The 20,213-nt window shown below is 36.9% G+C and overlaps 1 protein-coding gene across 1 annotated transcript in view; it reads right to left on the bottom strand.

Moving 5' to 3' along the window:
- Positions 1–19,541, bottom strand: part of LOC105989984 (chromosome unknown open reading frame, human C1orf87) — a 68,627-nt gene extending 49,086 nt beyond the window's left edge. The window contains exons 1-2 of the mRNA XM_013022269.1: positions 19,441–19,541; positions 9,568–9,775 (exon numbers count right to left, since the gene is read on the bottom strand). Of these exons, the coding sequence (XP_012877723.1) occupies positions 9,568–9,775; positions 19,441–19,541 (309 nt within the window). The remainder of the gene's footprint in view (positions 1–9,567; positions 9,776–19,440) is intronic.
- Positions 19,542–20,213: the final 672 nt, after the last annotated feature.

The raw sequence follows: 20,213 nt of genomic DNA, 5'->3' as shown, positions 1-20,213 counted from the left end.
CAAAATATTGATTATGTCCCATAATAAAAACATAGACATCACAGTTTTCAAAAATATTGAAAATATTTTTTGAAAGAATATCATGAAAAAAATATAGGGGCATGCAGTGAATTCATGCTATTTCCAAGTCATTTACAGTAAATAATTACATTCTGTTTTATTTAAATGTCAATTAATTCTGAGTTTTATGAGCCCAGTGATCCCTTGTCTCCTGGTTTCATGTCTTCACCTAGTCTCCCTCAACCTTTATCCTATAATTCGGTTAGTCTATGTAAGCAGTAGCATGCTGCAGAAGTGATATGTGATACTTTTGAGATTTAGTTAGAAAAGATATCATGGCTTGGATTTAGGTGTGCATGTTCTCTCTCTCTCTCTCTCTCTCTCTCTCTCTCTCTCTCTCTTTCTCTTTCTCTCTCTCTCAATCTTTTGAAGCATTTATCCTTTGGGAGGCCAGCTACCAGATCATGAGCAGTTGTAGCAAGAGGGATAAAAACTGAGACCTTGAGCCATAGTCAGCAAGAAACAGAAACCTCCCTCTGTCTTTGGAAATATATTTGAATTTGAAAGTGGCTTCTCTTAGCTCTGGTCAAGCCTTCAGGAGGCTTTCTCCCTTCCTGGGAGAATATCTGGAGTAAATTTCATGGAGATCTCAAGCTAGAATCCTGTGTCTCAATGGTGCCTGGATTCTAATCCCTCAACAGAGCAACCTAGCATGTTTACTGAGTTAAGTAGTATTTATGCAGTAGTAGATCATGAAACCAAATTTATTTATTTTATTTTGTTTTTTTTTTTAATTTTCATGAATCAATCCCTTAACATTTAAGTATTTTTTCCCCTTGAGAAGTTTTTATTGGAGATAAGAGTCTCAGGGCCTTTCCTTCTCAGGCTGGATTCAAATGGTGATCCTCAGATCTCAGCCTCCTGAATAGCTAGGATTACAAATGTGAGCCACCGGTGCCTGCCAAAACTTTCTTTTTATGTTTTTTAAATTTTATTTCTTGTAAAGATACTGTACAGAGAGAATACATTTCTCGTGGAGCAGTGTTACCCCTTCCTTTGTTTTTCTCCTGTTTTCCCTTCCCTCCCCCACCTCTTCCACTCCTCCGTGTCCCTCCAAAGTTGTAAAGTTCATTTCCAACATAGTGTCTTGTGAGTGTTATTGTTGCAATGGGTCATCCTGTGTCCTTGTTTTAGCATTTTGTTATTCCCCCTTCCTTCCCCAAATTAGTATATACGAGATGCAAGGTATCAAAATCAAATACAGTGACAACAGGGATATACCATAGAAGGAAGAACATGCAAAAGAAACAAAAAATTCACATAGACATTAAACCAACAACAACAAAGAAAAACCTCTTGTGTCCATACCTTAGGGTTCATTTCACTTAGCATCATCTTATATGCTCATATGTGCATCGCTTTTGAGCTTTTCTGCTCATCTGATAAAATTATCCTAGACCTATACTAATTATTGCAAATATGGGAAACCATGGGACCTACATTTCTATGGGTCTGGCTTACTTAATATGATTTTTTCCAAGTCTTTCCATTTCCTAACAAATGGGGCAGTGTCATTCTTTCTGAAGGAAGCATAGAATTCACACACACACACACACACACACATATATATATATATATATATATATATATATATATCACATTTTCTTGATCCATTCATCTACTGGAGGACATCTAGATTGGTTCCATATCTTAGTTATGGTGAATAATGCTGCGATAAACATAGTTGTGCTGGTAGCTTTAGTGTGGCCTTGTTTGTGATCATTGGGGTAAATGCCCAAAAGTGGGATTGCTGGGTCATAGGGAGCTCTATGTGGAGTCTTTTGAGGAACCTCCATACTACTTTCCAAAGTGGTTGAACAAGTTTACACTCTCACCAACAATGCAGTAGGGTTTCCTTTTGGCCATATCCCCTCCAGCATCTGTTATTAGATTTCTCAATTATAGCCATTCTAACTGGGATGAGGTGGATTCTCAATGTTGTTTTGATTTGCACTTCTTTTGTGGCCAGAGAATTTGAGCATTTCTTTGTGCGTCTATTGACCATTCTTACTTCCTCTTCAGAGAAGTCTCTCTTTAACTCATTAGCCCACTTATTAATTGGGTGGTTGTTTCTTTGAGAATTTGTTGTTGGGGGATTTAATTTTTTGAGTTCTAAGTATATTTTAGATATGGGACCCTTGTCCATTGTATGGCTAGTAAAGATCTTCTCCCAATCCATGGGCTTTCTATTGATCTTGCTAGCTATGTCCTTTGCCATGCAGAAGCTCTGCAGTTTCATGCAATCCCATTTGTCCAACCATTATTTGATTTGCTGTGTTTGTGGGGCTTTATTAAGAAAATTTTGGCCTGTGCCAATGATCCCTCGAGTTTCTCCTATTCCTTCCTGTGATATTTTCAGGGTGTATGCTTTTACTTTGAGGTCTTTGATCCATTTGGAGTTGATTCTGGTACAGGATGATATCTAAAGATCTAACTTTAGTTTTCTACAGGTGATTAATAAATTTTTCCAACACCATTTACTGAAGTGGTTGTCTTTCTTCCATTCTATCTTTTTGGCACCCTTATTGAAGATTAGGTGGCTATAGGTCTGTGGATTCATTTCTGGGTCTTCAGTTCTATTGCTTTGGTCCTCAGGTCTATTCTTGTGCCAGTACCAAGCAGTTTTGATTACTATGGCTTTGTAGTAGAGTTTGAAGTTTAGTATTAATATTCCTCTGGCATTGTTCTTCTGTTAAGGATTGTTTTTGCTATTCTGTGTCTTTTATTGTTCCATATGACTTTTTGGATTGCTTCTTCTATTTCCTTGATGAATGATGTAGGGATATTGAGTATTGCATTGACTTTGTAGAAAGTGTTTTTTAATATGTAAAATATTTATGTATTTCTCAAGCTAAATCTACAAAACAAGATTTGTTCAGGAAAGTATGGTTTCTATTCTTGATCCTTTCATTGCGTTCTATCTGGCCAAAATAGATAACCATTCCCTCCCCCCAAATTCTTAATTCATTTATTTTTGTGAAATAAATACATAGATGAATGAGGGGTAGATAGGCAGTAATAATAATCTATATGCTTTTGTCTACTTTCCTTATAGTATATATATCAATAATATAGTTTGCTATGCTACTCCTATATGGTGATACTCATATATATATATATATATAAATTCGTTATTTCTATTTACAGTTACATAGTACTATAGATATATACACTTTTGGGTATTCTTTAATCCCCAGTTCCTTACTGATGAATATTTAGATTATTGAAAGTTTATAGTGCAATGGGTACTTTTGCACTGAGTCTTTTCTGCATGACTTCTTGAATACTTTTCCTGTGTGTCTTTAAGCTCCATTTCTAAAAGTGAGATTTTCATGTCAACAACCAAACATATATAAAGTGCTGCTAATTATTTTCAAATTTCCTTCCCAAGTGGTTATTTCATTCTAAATGAATTCCATAAGTAGAGAATCTGTTTTGCCTTCGCTTTCCTGAAAACTATGTTATAAATTTACTGGATTTTTTCCAGTGAGAAATTGTATCTTAAAATGAACTAATTAATATTACTCTTATTGCACGCAAGACTCTATCTTCTGATATGTTTAGGAAACATTTAACTTTATGTCTGTTCACATTTGCTCATTTTTCTAACAGTTTTAATATTTAGATGTTTCTCTACATTAAGGATCTATTTGTATATGATATCATATATGGTTTACCAGATGTTTTATTGCTTATAGTGGTTCTGGCAATATATCAATAATACAATTACCTCTTTTTCTATGCATTTGAGTCATAGTTCAGAAAGTTTTCCTTTATCCTAATTAATAGAGGAAGTCATCCAGATGTACTGGTACTACTTATACAGTTTCCTCTTTTCACACCCATGTGGGATATGTTTAAATATGTATTCCATATATGTGTGGTATATGTGGAACAGACCTAATTTAAGGTTTCTATATGGGTATCGAACATTTCCAGTACCACCAGTTAAAAAGTCTACTTTTTTTGCCAGGCACCAGTGGCTTACATCTATAATTCTAGCTACTCAGGAGATTGAGATCTGTGGATTGCAATTCAAAGATAACATGAACAGGAAAGTCCATGAAAGACTCCTATTTCCAATAAACTACTTAAAAAGCTGGAAGTGGCACTGTGGCTCAAGTAGTAGAGTGCTAGCCTTAAGCCAAAGAAGCTCAGGGACAGTTCTCAGGGCCTGAGTTCAAGCCCCAGGACCAGTGTGTGCATGTGCACACACACACACACACACACACACACACACACACACACACACACACATACACACACAAATACTTTTTTATCATTTGTGATGTAACACTTATTTTATTACACAAACTACAATATATCATTGGATTTATTTCTGGATTTTTCTTTCAATTTCACTTGTATTGTATCTGTTTATATGACTAAACAATCCTATTTTAAATATAGAGATTTTATATGGTAACATCTGGTGAGGGTATCTTACTCATTACCCATACCATTGCTTTTCTTTTCAAGGTTTCCTGACTCTTTTGTTTTTCCAAATTAATTTGATAACCAATATGGCTATTGCCAAAGTCAAACAAAAATCTAAAAATTCTGTTGGAATCTCATCAAATTTATAAACTCCTTCAGGGAGGATTTATATCTTGATCATGTCAACTCTTATTTGTTGAAGAACATAAAATGCTTTTCATTTTTATCATAAATCAGTAGACTTTTTATTATTTGTATTGTTGGCACTTGATTTAGTTATTTAGTCAATGTTATTTTCTTATTTTTTATTGTAAATGGTGTCTCCTTGTGCATTTTATCTTCTAACTAATTTTTGTTCATGTATATGAAAGCCATTGATGTGTGTTATTGTTAGTATAATTTTATAGTTAGTCAAATTTTATTGTTTTATTAGTATTCCCTTGTTTGAGATCATAGGATGTGTAATCTTATCTGAAGGTGATGAAACAGGTTTCTCTTCTCCTTCTTAAGGATGATGTGTGTAATTTATTTCTTATGTTGGCTAATATCACCAGCCTAGTACTAAAAACCAGTGGAATTAGTGGATAATCTTGACTTCTAGACTGTAATAGGAAATTCACTGATGTTTCCTCATTCAATTATATGTTGGCTTCAGGGGTAGTACACGGCTAGAAATATTTTGCAAACAAACTCATTTGTTCATAGTTTAAGGAGGCTTACAGACATCACAGAAGCCAAGAAAATAATCTATTTTAATAGACAACTCAACTACAGACCTATGCCTGGACTGGGTTAGAAGTACAGTAGGAAAGACACCTCAGTCTGAAGAATCAGACAGTGGAGTTGATACCTAATTTGAGAGTTCAACAGGAATAAGAGTTAATCAAATAAAGATGGAGGGAAAAGAATTCCACCCAAAGGAATTAGCATAAACAAAGGATGGGAGGAAAATAGGAACAGAGCTTTATTCCTTGAAAAGGAAGATTGGTGATTGGACAGAAATATAGCAGATAGAGTGGGGCCAAGAGGATGAGTCAGCACATTTGAAGTTTATACTAGGGCAATGAGGATCTATCAATTAATTGGGTTAAGAGTGTTAAGCAGAGAGAGGCACCACTTGATAAGTGGTGTTGAAGTTCTTCCTTAAAGATGTGATATTTATATCCTAGGCCCATTAGTATTGAGCTTTCCCACGTGATTTGCTTTACCCCATGGGATAATAGTGGCGTGACTCAAGGAATAACTTAAAACCTGCTTATGCCCTTGAATTTGTTGGGTTGAAGTATTTGGAGAACCCATCTGCCTCAACGTAAGGTAAACAAAGCAGACTTGAACAGTTTGGAGCCAAATCCAGATGAGATACAGATGTGTGCCTCAGTTCACAACCTTAAGGCATTTGTGTGTGTGTGTGTGTGTGTGTGTGTGTGCACGCGCACACGCGCGCCCCCCCCCCACACACACACGATTATTGTTATAAACCACTGAATCCTATGTGCGTTGTTACACAGAAGTGCTTACTATCGTAGCTGGATAATACAAAAGAGGTTTCAAGGCAGAGTTAGCATTTTGTTCTGACCAGGATAAAATGGACAAAATGAGAGAAAGAAGACATTTTCAGATGCCTGAAGGAGCGATTAGTTAGACATCAGAGTAAAGGAGAGAGCAGGAAAACTTGCTCGAGTTTGTTGCTGGTACAACTGGAAGAATGGTGGGACATTTTGTGAGACATAGGCCCTAGGAAGCAGGGTAAGGTAGTGAGATCAATATTATGTTGTGAACATGTTAAGTCTGAGGGATGTATGCAAGCTAAGTAGGAAGGCCGTCCACACCGGTCTACTCAGCTATTCAGTGAGGAATATTACATCATGTGTTTCTACTCACCTCACAGGGATAGTTTGGAGAATGAAGAAAAAAGACTTGGCAAAAGAATTTGAAATGTACACCTAATTATCAACTCCAATGATTATTAAAAAGAAAGTACTTAGGTTTATTTTCATGGTACCAGATTCAAAAGGCATTCTCTAATTTTAGTTTTGAAATTGTGCTACTGAATTTATTGCTAGTCACCCGTTTTTCCATTTATTTTTTGCTTTGAGAAACAATATATATTTTCATAGACTTACCTATAAGGAACAAAATTTTGAAGAAAAAGATCCCAGGGTTGTAGGACAGAAGAACCAAGTTCTCTTCTTGCAAGAACTCAGACACGTCATTTAAGCTCTCTGGATTTCTCATTCTTCCTTTGTAAAGGTTTATATTTGTCCAGTTCTAAGAAATCTTGTTGTCCTTGTATACATAAAATGATGGGCTCTCATAACTTTTATCTTTACTTATCTCTTATCAGTGATTCTCTCTGGACTTAATCTGTTATTTTGCTCTTGCCCTTCCTCACTCATGTTAGCTCTGTCTTTATCAGCAACTCCTTTTTTGGAGCAAATTCAGTGGGTCCAGATTGCCTGTTATGTGCCAAGCAGGAAAGCTTATTTTCATCTATGTGCAAGTGATAAAGATCTAGAAGGAGTTCTGATTGGTTTGCTTCTATAACTGCGGCAGGATTCCATTTACCACTTAGTCAAGGTGGTAATGAGGGTCTCTGTACCAGGCAACTGTGGCTGCCATCTGGCAGGCCAGCATTACACGCCTGCCTGGCAGACAGAACCAATTAGTCAGTCCCCACACCTCCCACGAGGCCTTCCTGTGTTTGGTAGCTGGGAGTCAGCCCTGCAGAGCCTCCTGCAAATCCCTGAGTTCTAAAAGAGGAGGGGCAAACCATTTCTCTCTGTATTACAGAGATAGCAAAGACTCCTGAACAAGGAGACCCAAGAATTGCTCACCCAGTAAATATGGCACCCATCCTATTGGTGAAGGCAGAGTCTAGGGTAGGAATAAGGCAGCCAGGTGCACTAGTAGGAGTGTCAAGGAACAGATTTTCATTTTTAAGAGGAAAACTAGAATTAGTTTAAATGCTCATAAAAGCTGTTTAATGAACTGTGTTATATCCAAACAAAGGAACAGATGCAGGTTGGTGATTTAGGACCTAGAACTTGGGCTTCCCTGGTGCTTTGCCTCTTTGCAGCCTTATGATCTGGGTCAGCTTCATAATCTCTTTGTTTCTTGTTATCTTTATCCATGAACTAAAGATAATAAAAGTCTTTATTTCATTGGGTTCTTGGGAATAGTAAGTTAGTTAATACATGTGAAGAGCTTAGAATAGTGCCTGGCTCATAGTGAATGCAATCTAAGTGTTATCTGAGAATGATTCTCATAGAGTCATTAAAGATGCATAGAATGAAGGTTTTCATGCCAGTGAGAGAATTCTTGACATGGAGTGATTTGGACAGGAAAAGAGAATATGCACATAATGATTCTCATTCTGTATCTATCCAAAGAGGAAAGAAAAGGAAAGAAGACTGCTGGTATCCTTTGCCTAAATTTTAGCATCTCATTTTTTTTTCTATTCTTTGGATTTTCAAACTGTCTAGGTGCCTGTACACTATTTTATAATTAGAAAGAAAAATTTAAAAAATAAGTTGAGAAGATTAAGAAGAAATCTTGCACAGAAATAACAGTGTCACCTACCTTGCAAGGCTAATTCCAAAGACAAAATAATAAACTATACCTGGAGGCAATTAGCCAATAGAAAAATGTACTGCTCCCCACCTCCAGTACTGGGACTTGAATTTAGGGCCTGGGCATTGTCCCTTAGCTTTCTTGCTCAAGGCTAGAGCCAAAGCTCCACTTCTGGTTTTTTAGTGGTTAATTGAAGATGAGAGTCCCATGGACTTCTCTGCTCAAGCTAGTTTTGAATTTTGATCCTCAGATCTCAGTATTATGCTGATGCATAAGCCATCAGCATCCAGCTCAAAGTGTTTTTTAAATAGTAATATTTCCATGAAGTCATCCTTGGGGGACAATAAAAACAACAAGAAATATATCAATGCCAGAGTCAAAATTAGGACAAGAGATGGATGTCTTTAGAAGTCCACAATAGATTATTTCATCTATTTGGATTCATTGTCTTCTGCTCTAATCAGGCACTGAATTCAATGACTCCTCATTAGAAATACAAAAGAATACATTAAATAGAGTCAAGAGTACTTGAATTCTAGCCTAAGCTGGGCCATAAATGTAGTGGAAAAGCCACTTTATAAATGAACATCAGTGTTCAACTACACCTTGTAGAATATAGTCTGAAGTCCAATGATGGGTTATAAACGACTTCAAATTGGTAACATTTTGCATGGTTCTTATGGGTAGATCACAATCTACACACATCCATTTTCTCATATCACTAAAGACTGGCTAACATCTCAATGACATAAAAAGGACTATTAAAATGATGAACTAAAAATAGTACGTTGGAGTTTGCCACAGACTCTAATCAGCATTCTGCTAAAATAACTGGCTGTCACTTACTGCTTGGCAGCATTGCCCTATTCCTACTCTATGTATCCATTGAACTGCCATTTCAGCAATTTTTTTGGAAATGGTACTTTGTTATCAATGAATCATTAGTTTTGTTTTGATTTAGATCCAGTTTTCAATTGCTGTTATATTCACGTTTTAATTACAAATTACTAATCATTTAAATTCATCATTATCAAGTCAATTTGTTATGGATTGTTTGGTTGATTCTTAACAGAATGTAGTGATATATATTTCCATCAAGACAGTTTGGAGCCTATAATTTTTTGATATGTAGACATAGCTGCATTGGATTTTGAAAATTAATGATTTCTTTCTGCAATGCAAATGTAACCAGACCCTGCTCTAGCAGGCTGGAACTTTGCATGGATAGTGACAATTGCTATATTCATTGCTGAGTAGCATTGAGTTAGCTGCAGGCGGCATAGATTGAAAAACTCGGTGGTCAACAAAGATGTAACATGTAAAATGACTTTGAAATTCATTTTCAGATAGGAAAAAATGTGTATTTAATTTCTATTTCATGCAAAATGTATTAATTTCCACTTGCACCAACGGAGTTTGCCACAAGTTTGGATAAACTTGTGTTTACTCTATTTTTGTAATAAATTACCAAGAAAAGTTTAAGTATTATTTCTTACTCACTTGGCCATCTGCAGATCTATTGGCATGTGTTCCTGTTAGGAGTTTCTGGTTGTTATCTTTCACATCACATGGGTTATCCCTGGTTTGCTGATCAGAGTGGCCAGTGTGAGCCTCAGCATTGTTGCTCATCTGCTTCGCATTACCAGCCATGGGGTTGGGGTTCTGGGGAGCTATTTGGGTTTCCTCCTTCAGGATTTCCTCCTGCTTGCTGTGAAGAAACAAGTACGGCACTTTGTTACATGCAGGGAAGACTCCTCTTGCACTAGGTTGGCATAAGAAACAGAAAGTGTTAACCTAGCAGTGTGAACAGTGGTATCTGAGCATTGTGAAATGTAAAAGTGAATGTTGCTTATTTGTTTAAGGATCATTTGCTATAGAGAACTCATGCTATTACGATTTTAAGCTTTATCTTTTCTCTGACTCCTTCCTCATACTTATAAAGATTATCTATCCACTCCACAACTCTTTGTGTAAGTAGCAAATAGCGTGAAACTCGAACCCTAAATGTTAGTACATTTCTTTTTTTTATTTTTATTTTTTATTCCAATTTGATTGTAAAGGTGATATACAGAGGAATTACAGTTAGTTACACAAGTCAGGTAATGAGAACATTTTGTTGAACCCTGTCACCCCCTCCCTCATTTTCTCCCAATACCCACCCCCCTGCAATTCTAACAGATATTTTCAGTTTTTTCCATTAAAAAAAAAGAAGGAGAAGAAGAAGAAAGTAAGAAGTACTTTCCAGGTCCAGCTCTGTACTTTCTTTTCTCAGCTGCCAAAGCTGGAAACTTCTTAGGCTCTTAGTGGCTCCCCATTTAAGATTAAGTATTAAGCAGAGAATAGAAAGGGGGGAACAAGAATGATTTGAAAAATATAGCTAATGAAAAAATTAACTGAACGTCAGCCTTGTTGAATAATGAAAGACTAATGAATTAAAATAAAATGGTATCAGTTCATATATCAAAAATACTGAAAACAACAAATCTAAATGTTTTCTATGAGACATAATTTTTTTATTGTGAACATACTGTACAGAGGGGTTACAATTACATGGGCAAGGTAATGAGTACATTTCTTATCAAGCATTGTAGCCTCCTCCTTTGTTTCCCCTTCCCATCCGTTCCTATCTCCCCCCTTCCCTCCTCCCCCCCCAGGCCAAAGTTGTGAAGTTCATTTTTCTACATAATGACATGTACATCTCATTGTTGCAATGGGTCCATCTGTATCCCTATTTAAATGATTTGTTTTTCCTTCCCCTCCACATATTATACCAACATCAAATACAATGAAAGTAGGGGTTATACTGTGGGGGAGGGACATACAAAGCAACAAAGAAATAATCTTATAAATATGTTAGAAAAAATCACAAGAAAGAAAAAACATTTGAATAATCATCTTGGGGTTCATTTCACCTAATATCAACCTATCTGACCTTTTCTGCTTGTTTCAGACATATACTGGTTATTGCAAATAAGGGAAACCATGGGACCTATGTTTCTTTGGGCCTGGCTTACTTCACTTACTATAATTTTTTCCAAATCTTTCCATTTCCTAACAAATGGGGCATTTTATTCTTTCTGATGGAGGCATAGAATTCCATTGTGTATATATACCACATTTTCTTGATCCATTCATCTACTGAGGGGCATCTTGGTTGGTTCCATATCTTAGCTATGGTAAATAATGCTGCAATAAACATAGTTGTGCTGGTAGCTTTAGTATGGTCTTGTTTGTGATCATTTGGGTAAATGCCCAGAAGTGGGACTCCTGGGTCATAGGGGAGCTCTATGTGGAGTCTTTTGAGGAAGCTCCAAAAGAGACATAATTTGTAGAATGGGTTTCAACCTTATAAAACATCTTAGGCATATGAAACTTTTTGGTCAAATAGATACACTTTTAAGGATATAAACTAAAGAAGAAGAAGACATTTAAAAACACTCAATGTTTAATAATGGGTGGATATGTTGAACATTTCTTTTATATGTGTGGAATGTTTGGAACTGTTCAAATAGTTGTGAATGATTGTAATATAAAGTTAATGTCAATTATAAAAATAAGCAAAAATATGATTAATTCAATTATGTAAAGTATAACTATATATGTATATATATGATGTGTGGTCTATTAAGTCTAGAAAATTATACTAGATATAAGCAGTATTATTAGGTTGTAGGAAATCATGTGTCATTTTATATTACATCTCATAGTATTAGTGGCCTAAATTTTCCATATGAGATAATATTTGGAAATCAGAAAGAATTAATTTGAAAATTGCTAACAACATTCTATAAATTCTTGATGCTATTACTGACACAGTAGACAAGATTATTTTAACTGTGATGTGTTATTTGATCACACATCTTGTTGATCTGAATAAGGCCAAACTATACACAATGCTTAGGACATATGTGTCCTTTTGTTGTTGTTGTTGCTGGTGGTGGTGGTGGTGGTTGTGGGATTTTGACTTAGGGTCTGAGTGCTGTCCTTGAGCCTCTTTATGCACAAAGCTAGCACTTTACCAAATGAGCCACAGCCCCACTTCCAGTTTTTTTGAGTGGTTAGTTTGAAGTAAAAGTCTCATGGACAATTTTCTGCCCAGGCTGTTTTTGAACTGTGATCCTCAGATCTTAGTCTCCTGAGTAGCTAGGATTACAGGTGTGAGCCACCAGCTCCATATGTATCTTTTTAATTGCCATTGTTCTTGTGGTGGTAGCATTAGTAGGTAAAGGAAAGATGGGGACAGGAAAAGGTAGACAGAAAAGATAATGAACGTAAGCTTCAGTAGATGATAAGCATAGGATAGCAACGATTATGGAATGTGAGCTTTCTTATAAAGATTTGTTACTATTGGATTTAAAGATAGTAGGGACTTCCGCACACTGGAATGCAGTGGCAAAGTGCCATTTAGTTGAAGAAAAGGAGAGGATTAATTGTTATTTGTTATTTTATTATTGTAGTGATGAAATACAATTGGCTGACAAAAGATCATTAGGAAGGATAGACATAGGAAGGCAACTTGAAAGGCAGTAGACAGATGAATTTGTAGGCAAACTAACATGTTTGGTGACAAGGATTTGATCAAATTGTGCATAGCTTACATCTTTTTCCTGTGATAATTTGATAAAGTTACCTATTAGGTCTCATGGGGGAAGTGGTAGATAGAACAATTGAATTAGGGGCAGATTGAAATAGCTGGTAAGAGTGTAGAGAAGAGCTGGTTGGAAAAATAAGACAAGTGTTTGGTTAAATTGGTGATCCCAACTCAGATGTTTGTGACCTCAGTTTGGACGGGTAAATACTCTCCATCAGGAACACTGAGTGCTCCTCACAGGACGGCAGAGAAGGCGGGTGATGGAGTGCTCAGACCTTGTGCTCTGCGCGACAAGGGCAGGGGGAACATCAGAGGGAGAGTATGCAGTTGAGAATAGTTCCGACCACATGGAAGATATGTTGGTTTCCTGACCTCAACAAATGTAAATCTGGCTTAAAAAATAATACAAAGTTAGAAACTTAATAACTGGTTAAGAACTTGGTTCTAGAAGTCAGGATATTGATGGGTCTCTCAGTCTGGGCATATTTGGTGACTCAAAATTCAATTTTGTACACTTTTTTTGTGAATCTAGATGTATCTCTGCAGTAATAAAATGGTATAGAATTTACATAAGCAACATACAACCTAACTCACATGGAAGTAAATGCCAAGTTAATTTTACAAAGAATTTGAACAATTTGGATGAAGTTCACAAGAAAGAGAAATAACTATGGATGGTGTGACAAGGAGACTGGTAAATATGTTGGTGTCTGTGATTGTGTTTCCAAACAAGATTAGTCTTGAGGGCTCTGACCTTGAGAATGGTTTGATCTATTGACTAATCTGTGACAACATCATTGAGAGGTGAAGAAAGGTATTGAGGTATTGAGAGGTGGGCCCAGTTGACTAGAATAGGATATGGAAACACCCTGGGGACTGTAACGTGTCCCACCCCCTTCCTGCATTTCCCTTTCTCTGCTTCCTGGCTGCTGTGTTGTGAGCTACTCTGCTGCAACACACCCCTTTTGATATAATGGATGGACACATGTGAAACTGTAAGCCAGAATAAGCACTTGCTCTCTTTACATTGTTCTCTGGAAATTTGGTTACAGCAATGTGAAAATAACTAATACAGTTTATAATGATGACAAAAATGATTGTGTTACAGAGCATTTAACTGCATAAATTCAATTATGGCCATCTATCTCTCTATATATCTTATTTATTCCTCAGGTCAACTTTGTAAGTAGATGTTCATATTCTCCTTCTTTTAGGATAAAAAAATTAGGAAAGTTTATATGACTTATATTCCTTCATATATATGTCTAGGAGTGGTATAGCAACATCAAATAGTAGTTCTACCTTTAATTTTCTAAGAAACATCCATATTGATTTCCATAGTGGCTGAATTTACATTCTCATCAACAGTGTATAAGGGTCCCTTGATACCCACAGTATCCCCCGCATTTGGTGTTGTTTGTTTTTTAATGATTGCTATTCTGACTGGACTGAGATGGAATTTTACCAGTGTGTTGATTTGTATTTCCTTTATGGCTAAGAATGTTAAATATTTCCTCATCTATTTATCACTGTCCCTGAGTCTTTTTGCTCAAGGCTAGCACTCTACCACTTGAGCTACACTTCCACTTACAGCTTTTTGGTGGTTATAGAAAAGAGTGTCATGGACTTTCCTACCTAGGCTGGCTTTGAACCATGGTCTCAGATCTATGCCTCCTGAGTAGCTAGGATTAAAGGCATGAGCCATGAGTGTCCAGCCATTTGCACTTCTTAATAACGAATGACAGGGATGTGAAAACAGGATCTGTTTGAGGGTGAATATTAGCAGGAGCAGAAAGGGTGAAATGAGTTGGTAAAGGTATAGCGAATATGGTTGAAATATTCCGTACATGTGTATGAAAATACAGCAATAAAACTTTTTGAAATTATTTCAAAGAGGTGGATGAGGGAATGAAAGAAAACAATGGAGCAAATTGATCAGGTCACAATATAGTCATATTACTGTGATTAAAAATGGAGAATAAAGCAACAAATACTGTGCGACTTAATTTTGTATAGCTTTCACGAATGGATCTAAGATTTCAAACTGTTGGCCACAGTGTCAGGAGAGAGTTCTTGGAAATGTGGGATTAGGAATGAGCAGAATGAGCCAGCAACCAAAGCAGGAAGTGTAAAACTTGAAGGCAAAACTGGTCATGGGCAGAACGAACCCTCCTGGGCAGTTTTAGGATAGAATTGTTTGAGAAATTTTAACATGAATCTGCCTGACTTTTTAAGCAGCCACAGTAAATGTGAAAACCAAAAATAACCTGTTAAGTCTGTTTCAAGTGAAAGCTGTCTTTAAAAAAATAACTAGCATGTCAAAAATTAACATGAAAATGCCTCTCCAGCTGAGAAGCAGCATGTGTCTGTGGTTAGCACAAACAATTTGTCAACACACATTTGTTGTTATGTTGTTCACAAACTCACAGTTCTCCCTTCCAGGCTTGTGTGCTAGCTAGCTACCTACCTTATTGAAAATAGAAGTTTGCCATTTCAAAAAACAACAAAAAAAGACAGAGAAACACACACACACACACACACACACACACACACACACACACCATCATCATCATCATCTCTTGGAAGCAAGGCATAGCTCGCTTTTTCATGTATACTTCTGACCTCTCCTCTGCTGTTCTTGGGGATGCCATGAAGCAGTTAGGGAGGATGACTTTGTGGCGGAATACTAAACAAACAAGGAGAAACTGTCCAATTGTTTCCCAGTGCATACTGGGCTCTTGCTTGTAGTGCCGCTCTCCAGTCTCAGGGTTACAAAGAAGCACCATAAGGCCATGTAGTAGCATCCTCTGCCCAAGGCGTTGTAGGGATCCCCCTTGGCCTCACTCCCCATGTTTCTCCACCTCACCAGATCTCACATTTGATTTGGATTACACCCCTGCCGAGAACATAAAATCTCAAATGGAGGACCCAGGAGGCTCTGTGAAAGGTCACCAGATGCCATCCTAAAGGTCTGCCAGCTTTGGCAGTGACTCAATGCCACCAGTTTCCAACTGTGAACCAACTAACAGGCCTTAAACTCTCTGGAATGGATGCCCAGAGTGTGCAAATGCAGTAAAAGCATGCTCTTATTTCAAAGTTATAAGATATCATGGACACAAGCAGACATTTCTATTTTTTAACAATAAAAAAAATAAGAAACAAGAATAAAACACAGCACTCGAAAACAGCTGAAACACCCACCAACTGCTACAAGGGAGATGAACTGAGAAGCCTTTGCTAAAATACTTATCAAATGTTATTGTGGCAAAGTGTGAGAGATTTTTTTTCTTCATGCCTCGGACCTATGTACTGTATTTTTATCACAGTAGAAATTTGGTCTTCAGAAACATCTCAGAAGTGTGTTAATTCAACCCCCAAACTTGTGCCTGAATCTCCTCAGTATTGTACTTCGATGAGGTGACACATTTGGACACATTTGGAAAGCTTTGATGTATCAATCAACACACATTGTCATGTTATCCTAGTAACCAGGAAAGTAGGTATTATCATTGTCAGTATGCAGATGAAAAGGAAAGGGTAATGGAAGGTTAAGTCAGTTGCCTGGAGCCATCTTGCTAGTAAAGTGGACCTCTAGAACTTCCCAGAGCTGTGCAAGCTTAGGCAGCAAAAGCTTTGCTCCTTAATTTCACACCAATAATTTACTGGATGCCATTAAGCAACGGGTGTTTTATTCTTTCTTTGAAAATATTGATCAGTCTTAATGAAAAAGCATAGAACAGCATCTAGACCAAGTTCCAACCTAGTCTTTGCTGTAAATATTGGAGTGGTCATTAAGGTTTTAAGGTTTCTTTCCTTCCTCCTTCCTCCCTCCCCCCGCCCTCCCTCTCTCTCTCCCTTCTACTTTCTTTGTTTCTTTCTACTTTTCTTTTTCTTTCTTTCTTCCTTCTTTCCTTCCCTTCCCTCCCTTCCCTCTCCCTCTCCCTCTCCCTCTCCCTCTCCCTCTCCTCCCTCTGTCTCATTCTTTTGTCAGTCATGGGGCTTGAACTCAGGGCCTGGTTGCTGTCCCTGAACTTTTCCATTCAAAGATAGCATTCTACTACTTTGAATCTCAGGGCCAGTTCCGGTTTTCTGGTGGTTAATTGGAGATAAGAATCTCACAGACTTTCCTGCCTGGCTGGCTTCAGATCTCAGCATCTTGAATAGCTAGGATTACAGGCCTGAGTCACAAATGCCTGGCTCATTAAGTGCTTCCTTGTACTTTTCAGAGACAAGGAATTCATTACACTTATTTCTTTTTTCCTAACATGGAGCCAAAATCTATCATTAATGAAAATAATCAGAATTTATTTTTCATGGTATTGCACTACTGTCTTTACAGAATAAAATTGGTTTCTCAAATTGGGATGATTTGGTGGCAAAATTGGCAATCAATTCAATCAGCAATTATTCTTTGGTATGAGTTACTTTTAGCTTACAGAACTAACATCTCAATATATCTGTTCTCCTGTAATTTTTTTCTTTATATGTGATTATACAACAACAGATATGTTTATAGCATTCTTATATCTGTGCATTATTACCTTGATTGAGATTTCAATGTTCATCCAATCTACCCATTTTATTCAGACTGTGTATTGTCTTCAATGATATCTTAGTTAGGGGCTAGGAAGATGGCTCGGTGGTAGAATGCTAGCCTTAAATACATGAGGCCCTGAGTTCCATTCCTCAGCACCACATAAGCAGAAAAAGCCAGAAGTGGTGCTGTGGCTCAATAGAGCCTGGTGCTCAAGTGGTACAGCCTTGAGTTGAAGAGCTGAGGGACAGCACCCAGGCACAGAGTTCAGGCCCCATCACACACACACACACACACACACACACACACACACACACACTCACACACCCTAGTTATTTTGGAAGGCAGAGATTTAAAGACAAAACTACATAGAGTGTGATAATTGAAAGAAAGTCATATGGAAAGAAATATTGAACCATAGGGGAGGTTCAGACCAGAGATACAAATGACTCAATTAAATAATTGACATATGAAATAATAGTTGAAAAAGAAAATAAAAGGACTAAAAAAAATCCAGATAGGATGATGGACTTGCTGTTTGAAAAAAATGGCAATGGTTTCTAACTTTCAAATTTCAGACTGCCTGTTCACAATCACACATGACCATGACAGTGGATGATAAAACAGCTACCTGTATATCTTGGAGCCTATTAAGCTAGAATTTCTGAAACAAGCATAGAAAATCTATATTTTAGTAAACATTTATATGAGTTCTATGTACAGAAAAGCTTGAGAAACAGCGGCGTGGAAAATGAACAAGAACATTTTTCTAAAACGTTTCTAGATTTCCTGATAATTTTAAGCAGTATATAGTGATTAAAGCCAGTGAGTCCAAATGACTTGATTGTGAATCCCTGTTTCAAGCAAAATTAACTTGTAGGATGGACTGGCAAAACTGAAATTCAAGAGAACAGCTTTTAGTCTCTCTAACTAGATTGAAAGAGACAGAAAGACACAGCAAGATGGAGAGAATGCAATCTGACCACTTTGTTACTTACTAATCACAGTAAATTAAATTCTAGAAATCAGCCTCTTGAAAAATCAAATAAAATTAGTTATTGCTAAAATCAGGTTATGCTGAAACTGTGGTTCAGTGATAGAGTCCCTCCCTAGCAAACAAGAGGCCCTGAGTTCCAACCCCAATACCACTACAAGAAAAAAATAATTATCAGATCTTATAAATCCTATTCATTAATTTTATAGAAACCCCTCAAATGCTGTTGTGTCCTGTTGTCCTCAGATAGGTTATTCTGCAGACCATGATAGATTGCTCAGCATCCAAATCTTTGAGCCCACCTAATGGGTTGAAATTTAATGCCTTTTGCATTTGAGGCCTCCTCGTTTGTCTTTGCAAGACTAACGAAATGACCATGCAAATACAAGCTCTGTTCAACAGTTATCTTGGTACGTTAGGGTACTGTTTCTGACCTAGGTTTTCTATCTAGACTGAAAGGATGTGTAGCAAAATTCTCTTTTTATACCATTTCCTGGATTCATACACATACTTTTGAGGAAAGGAAGTTGTAATTACTGCTCTTTATTTTCTTTAATTGGGATGGACTAAATCAAAGCATGACTCCAAGTAGTAAACTGATGACCTGGCAAGTGTAAAGTCTTGAGTTCAAACCCCACAGAACTGTCAAAGGGAAAAAGGGGTGTCAATTCTAGTACTTCCTTTCTTTGTGAACTACTAAAAGTCTACAAAGGAGAGATAACTGTACCCTTCTGTGTCAAATTGCATTTAGTGAATTTTAGGGACATATTAGTTCTTTCCTCAAATGTAGCCATGATGAATCTGAAAGGGGTGTTTGTTGAGAAGTCCATGCTCAGAGGACCCTGAGATGCATGGAGGAGTGAAAATTTTACAACTGATGACATTATTAATCCACCCCTATAATTCCAGCCCCCCGAATCCTCCTCCCCCTCCAAATTACTCTATGTGGTGGATTACAAACTCGATGAAAAGAAGCAGTGATACTCCATTAATATTTATAAATAATGCAATACTCATATTTTTTGTTTATTTGGAAAATCAGCTCAAGTAATGAGTATGGGGAATTATAAAGATGAAAAATATCAGGAAAACAGTGTACACAGAACTTATCAACACTGTTTTACTTCTACCGTTACATCTTAATGAGTTAATTTTTCCATGGGAGTCATTTTTAAAAGATAAATTTCTGGGTTAAAAAGAACCAATTTCAATATCGTCCAAGAAACAGTGGTATTTTTCATCCAGGAAACTTACATTGTTGGCTTCTCGACGATATATCGGAAATATTTACTTCCAATGATTTTCACTATGATCTCAGGCATTGCATCTGATCTGTGGGGAGTCTTCCAAGACATGATGTTTCTAAAAAGTTTCTTCAAATCTATAAGGGTGGACAAGAAATCATTACTGTTGATTTTTTTTCAACAGGCAATCACAATATCCTTGCCAACAACAACAACAACAATAATATTGCCAGGACTTCTATCACTATGAAAAGGTTAAGCTACTCTGGTATAATAACTAAGTTAAAGGATCTTGAAAAATAGGAAGTGCAGAAAGGCTACAGCAGAAGACGTAAGTCATACCCTGTCCTTTCTTCAGGGATGAGAAGGTGAATTCCCTACTCAAATACGTTACATGTTTCATCACAATTTACTATTATTTGTCCAGTAGAGCATATAAGTAACTGATTCTAGGTGCTTTGGGGGAGATTTCATTTCCTTAAAAGAACTTCTATCCCAGGTAAAACCCGGGTTAAATAAATGTATGTGCTTGACTTCTCTTTGACACTTTAATTTAGAGGCACAACCAGGAGTTTATGAGGGTGGAGGTGAAATTTTGCCATCCCTACACCTGTTTTATCTTATTTAACACCCCTTATAAAAGTGAGCAGTACGCTTGTTATAATCTCACAGTTGAGGGTGCAGGGATATGTCTATATGTAAATTAATGTTCCTTGGGTAGCACAACCAAAGTAGATCCACGGACTCAACTTGCTTATACTAAAGACATCAGATGGGATTCTC

The sequence above is a fragment of the Dipodomys ordii genome, unplaced genomic scaffold, assembly GCF_000151885.1.
Source record: "Dipodomys ordii isolate 6190 unplaced genomic scaffold, Dord_2.0 Scaffold61, whole genome shotgun sequence".
Lineage (NCBI taxonomy): Eukaryota > Metazoa > Chordata > Mammalia > Rodentia > Heteromyidae > Dipodomys > Dipodomys ordii.
Note: the sequence above shows the minus strand (reverse complement) of the source record. Positions and strands in the feature narration are given on the sequence as shown.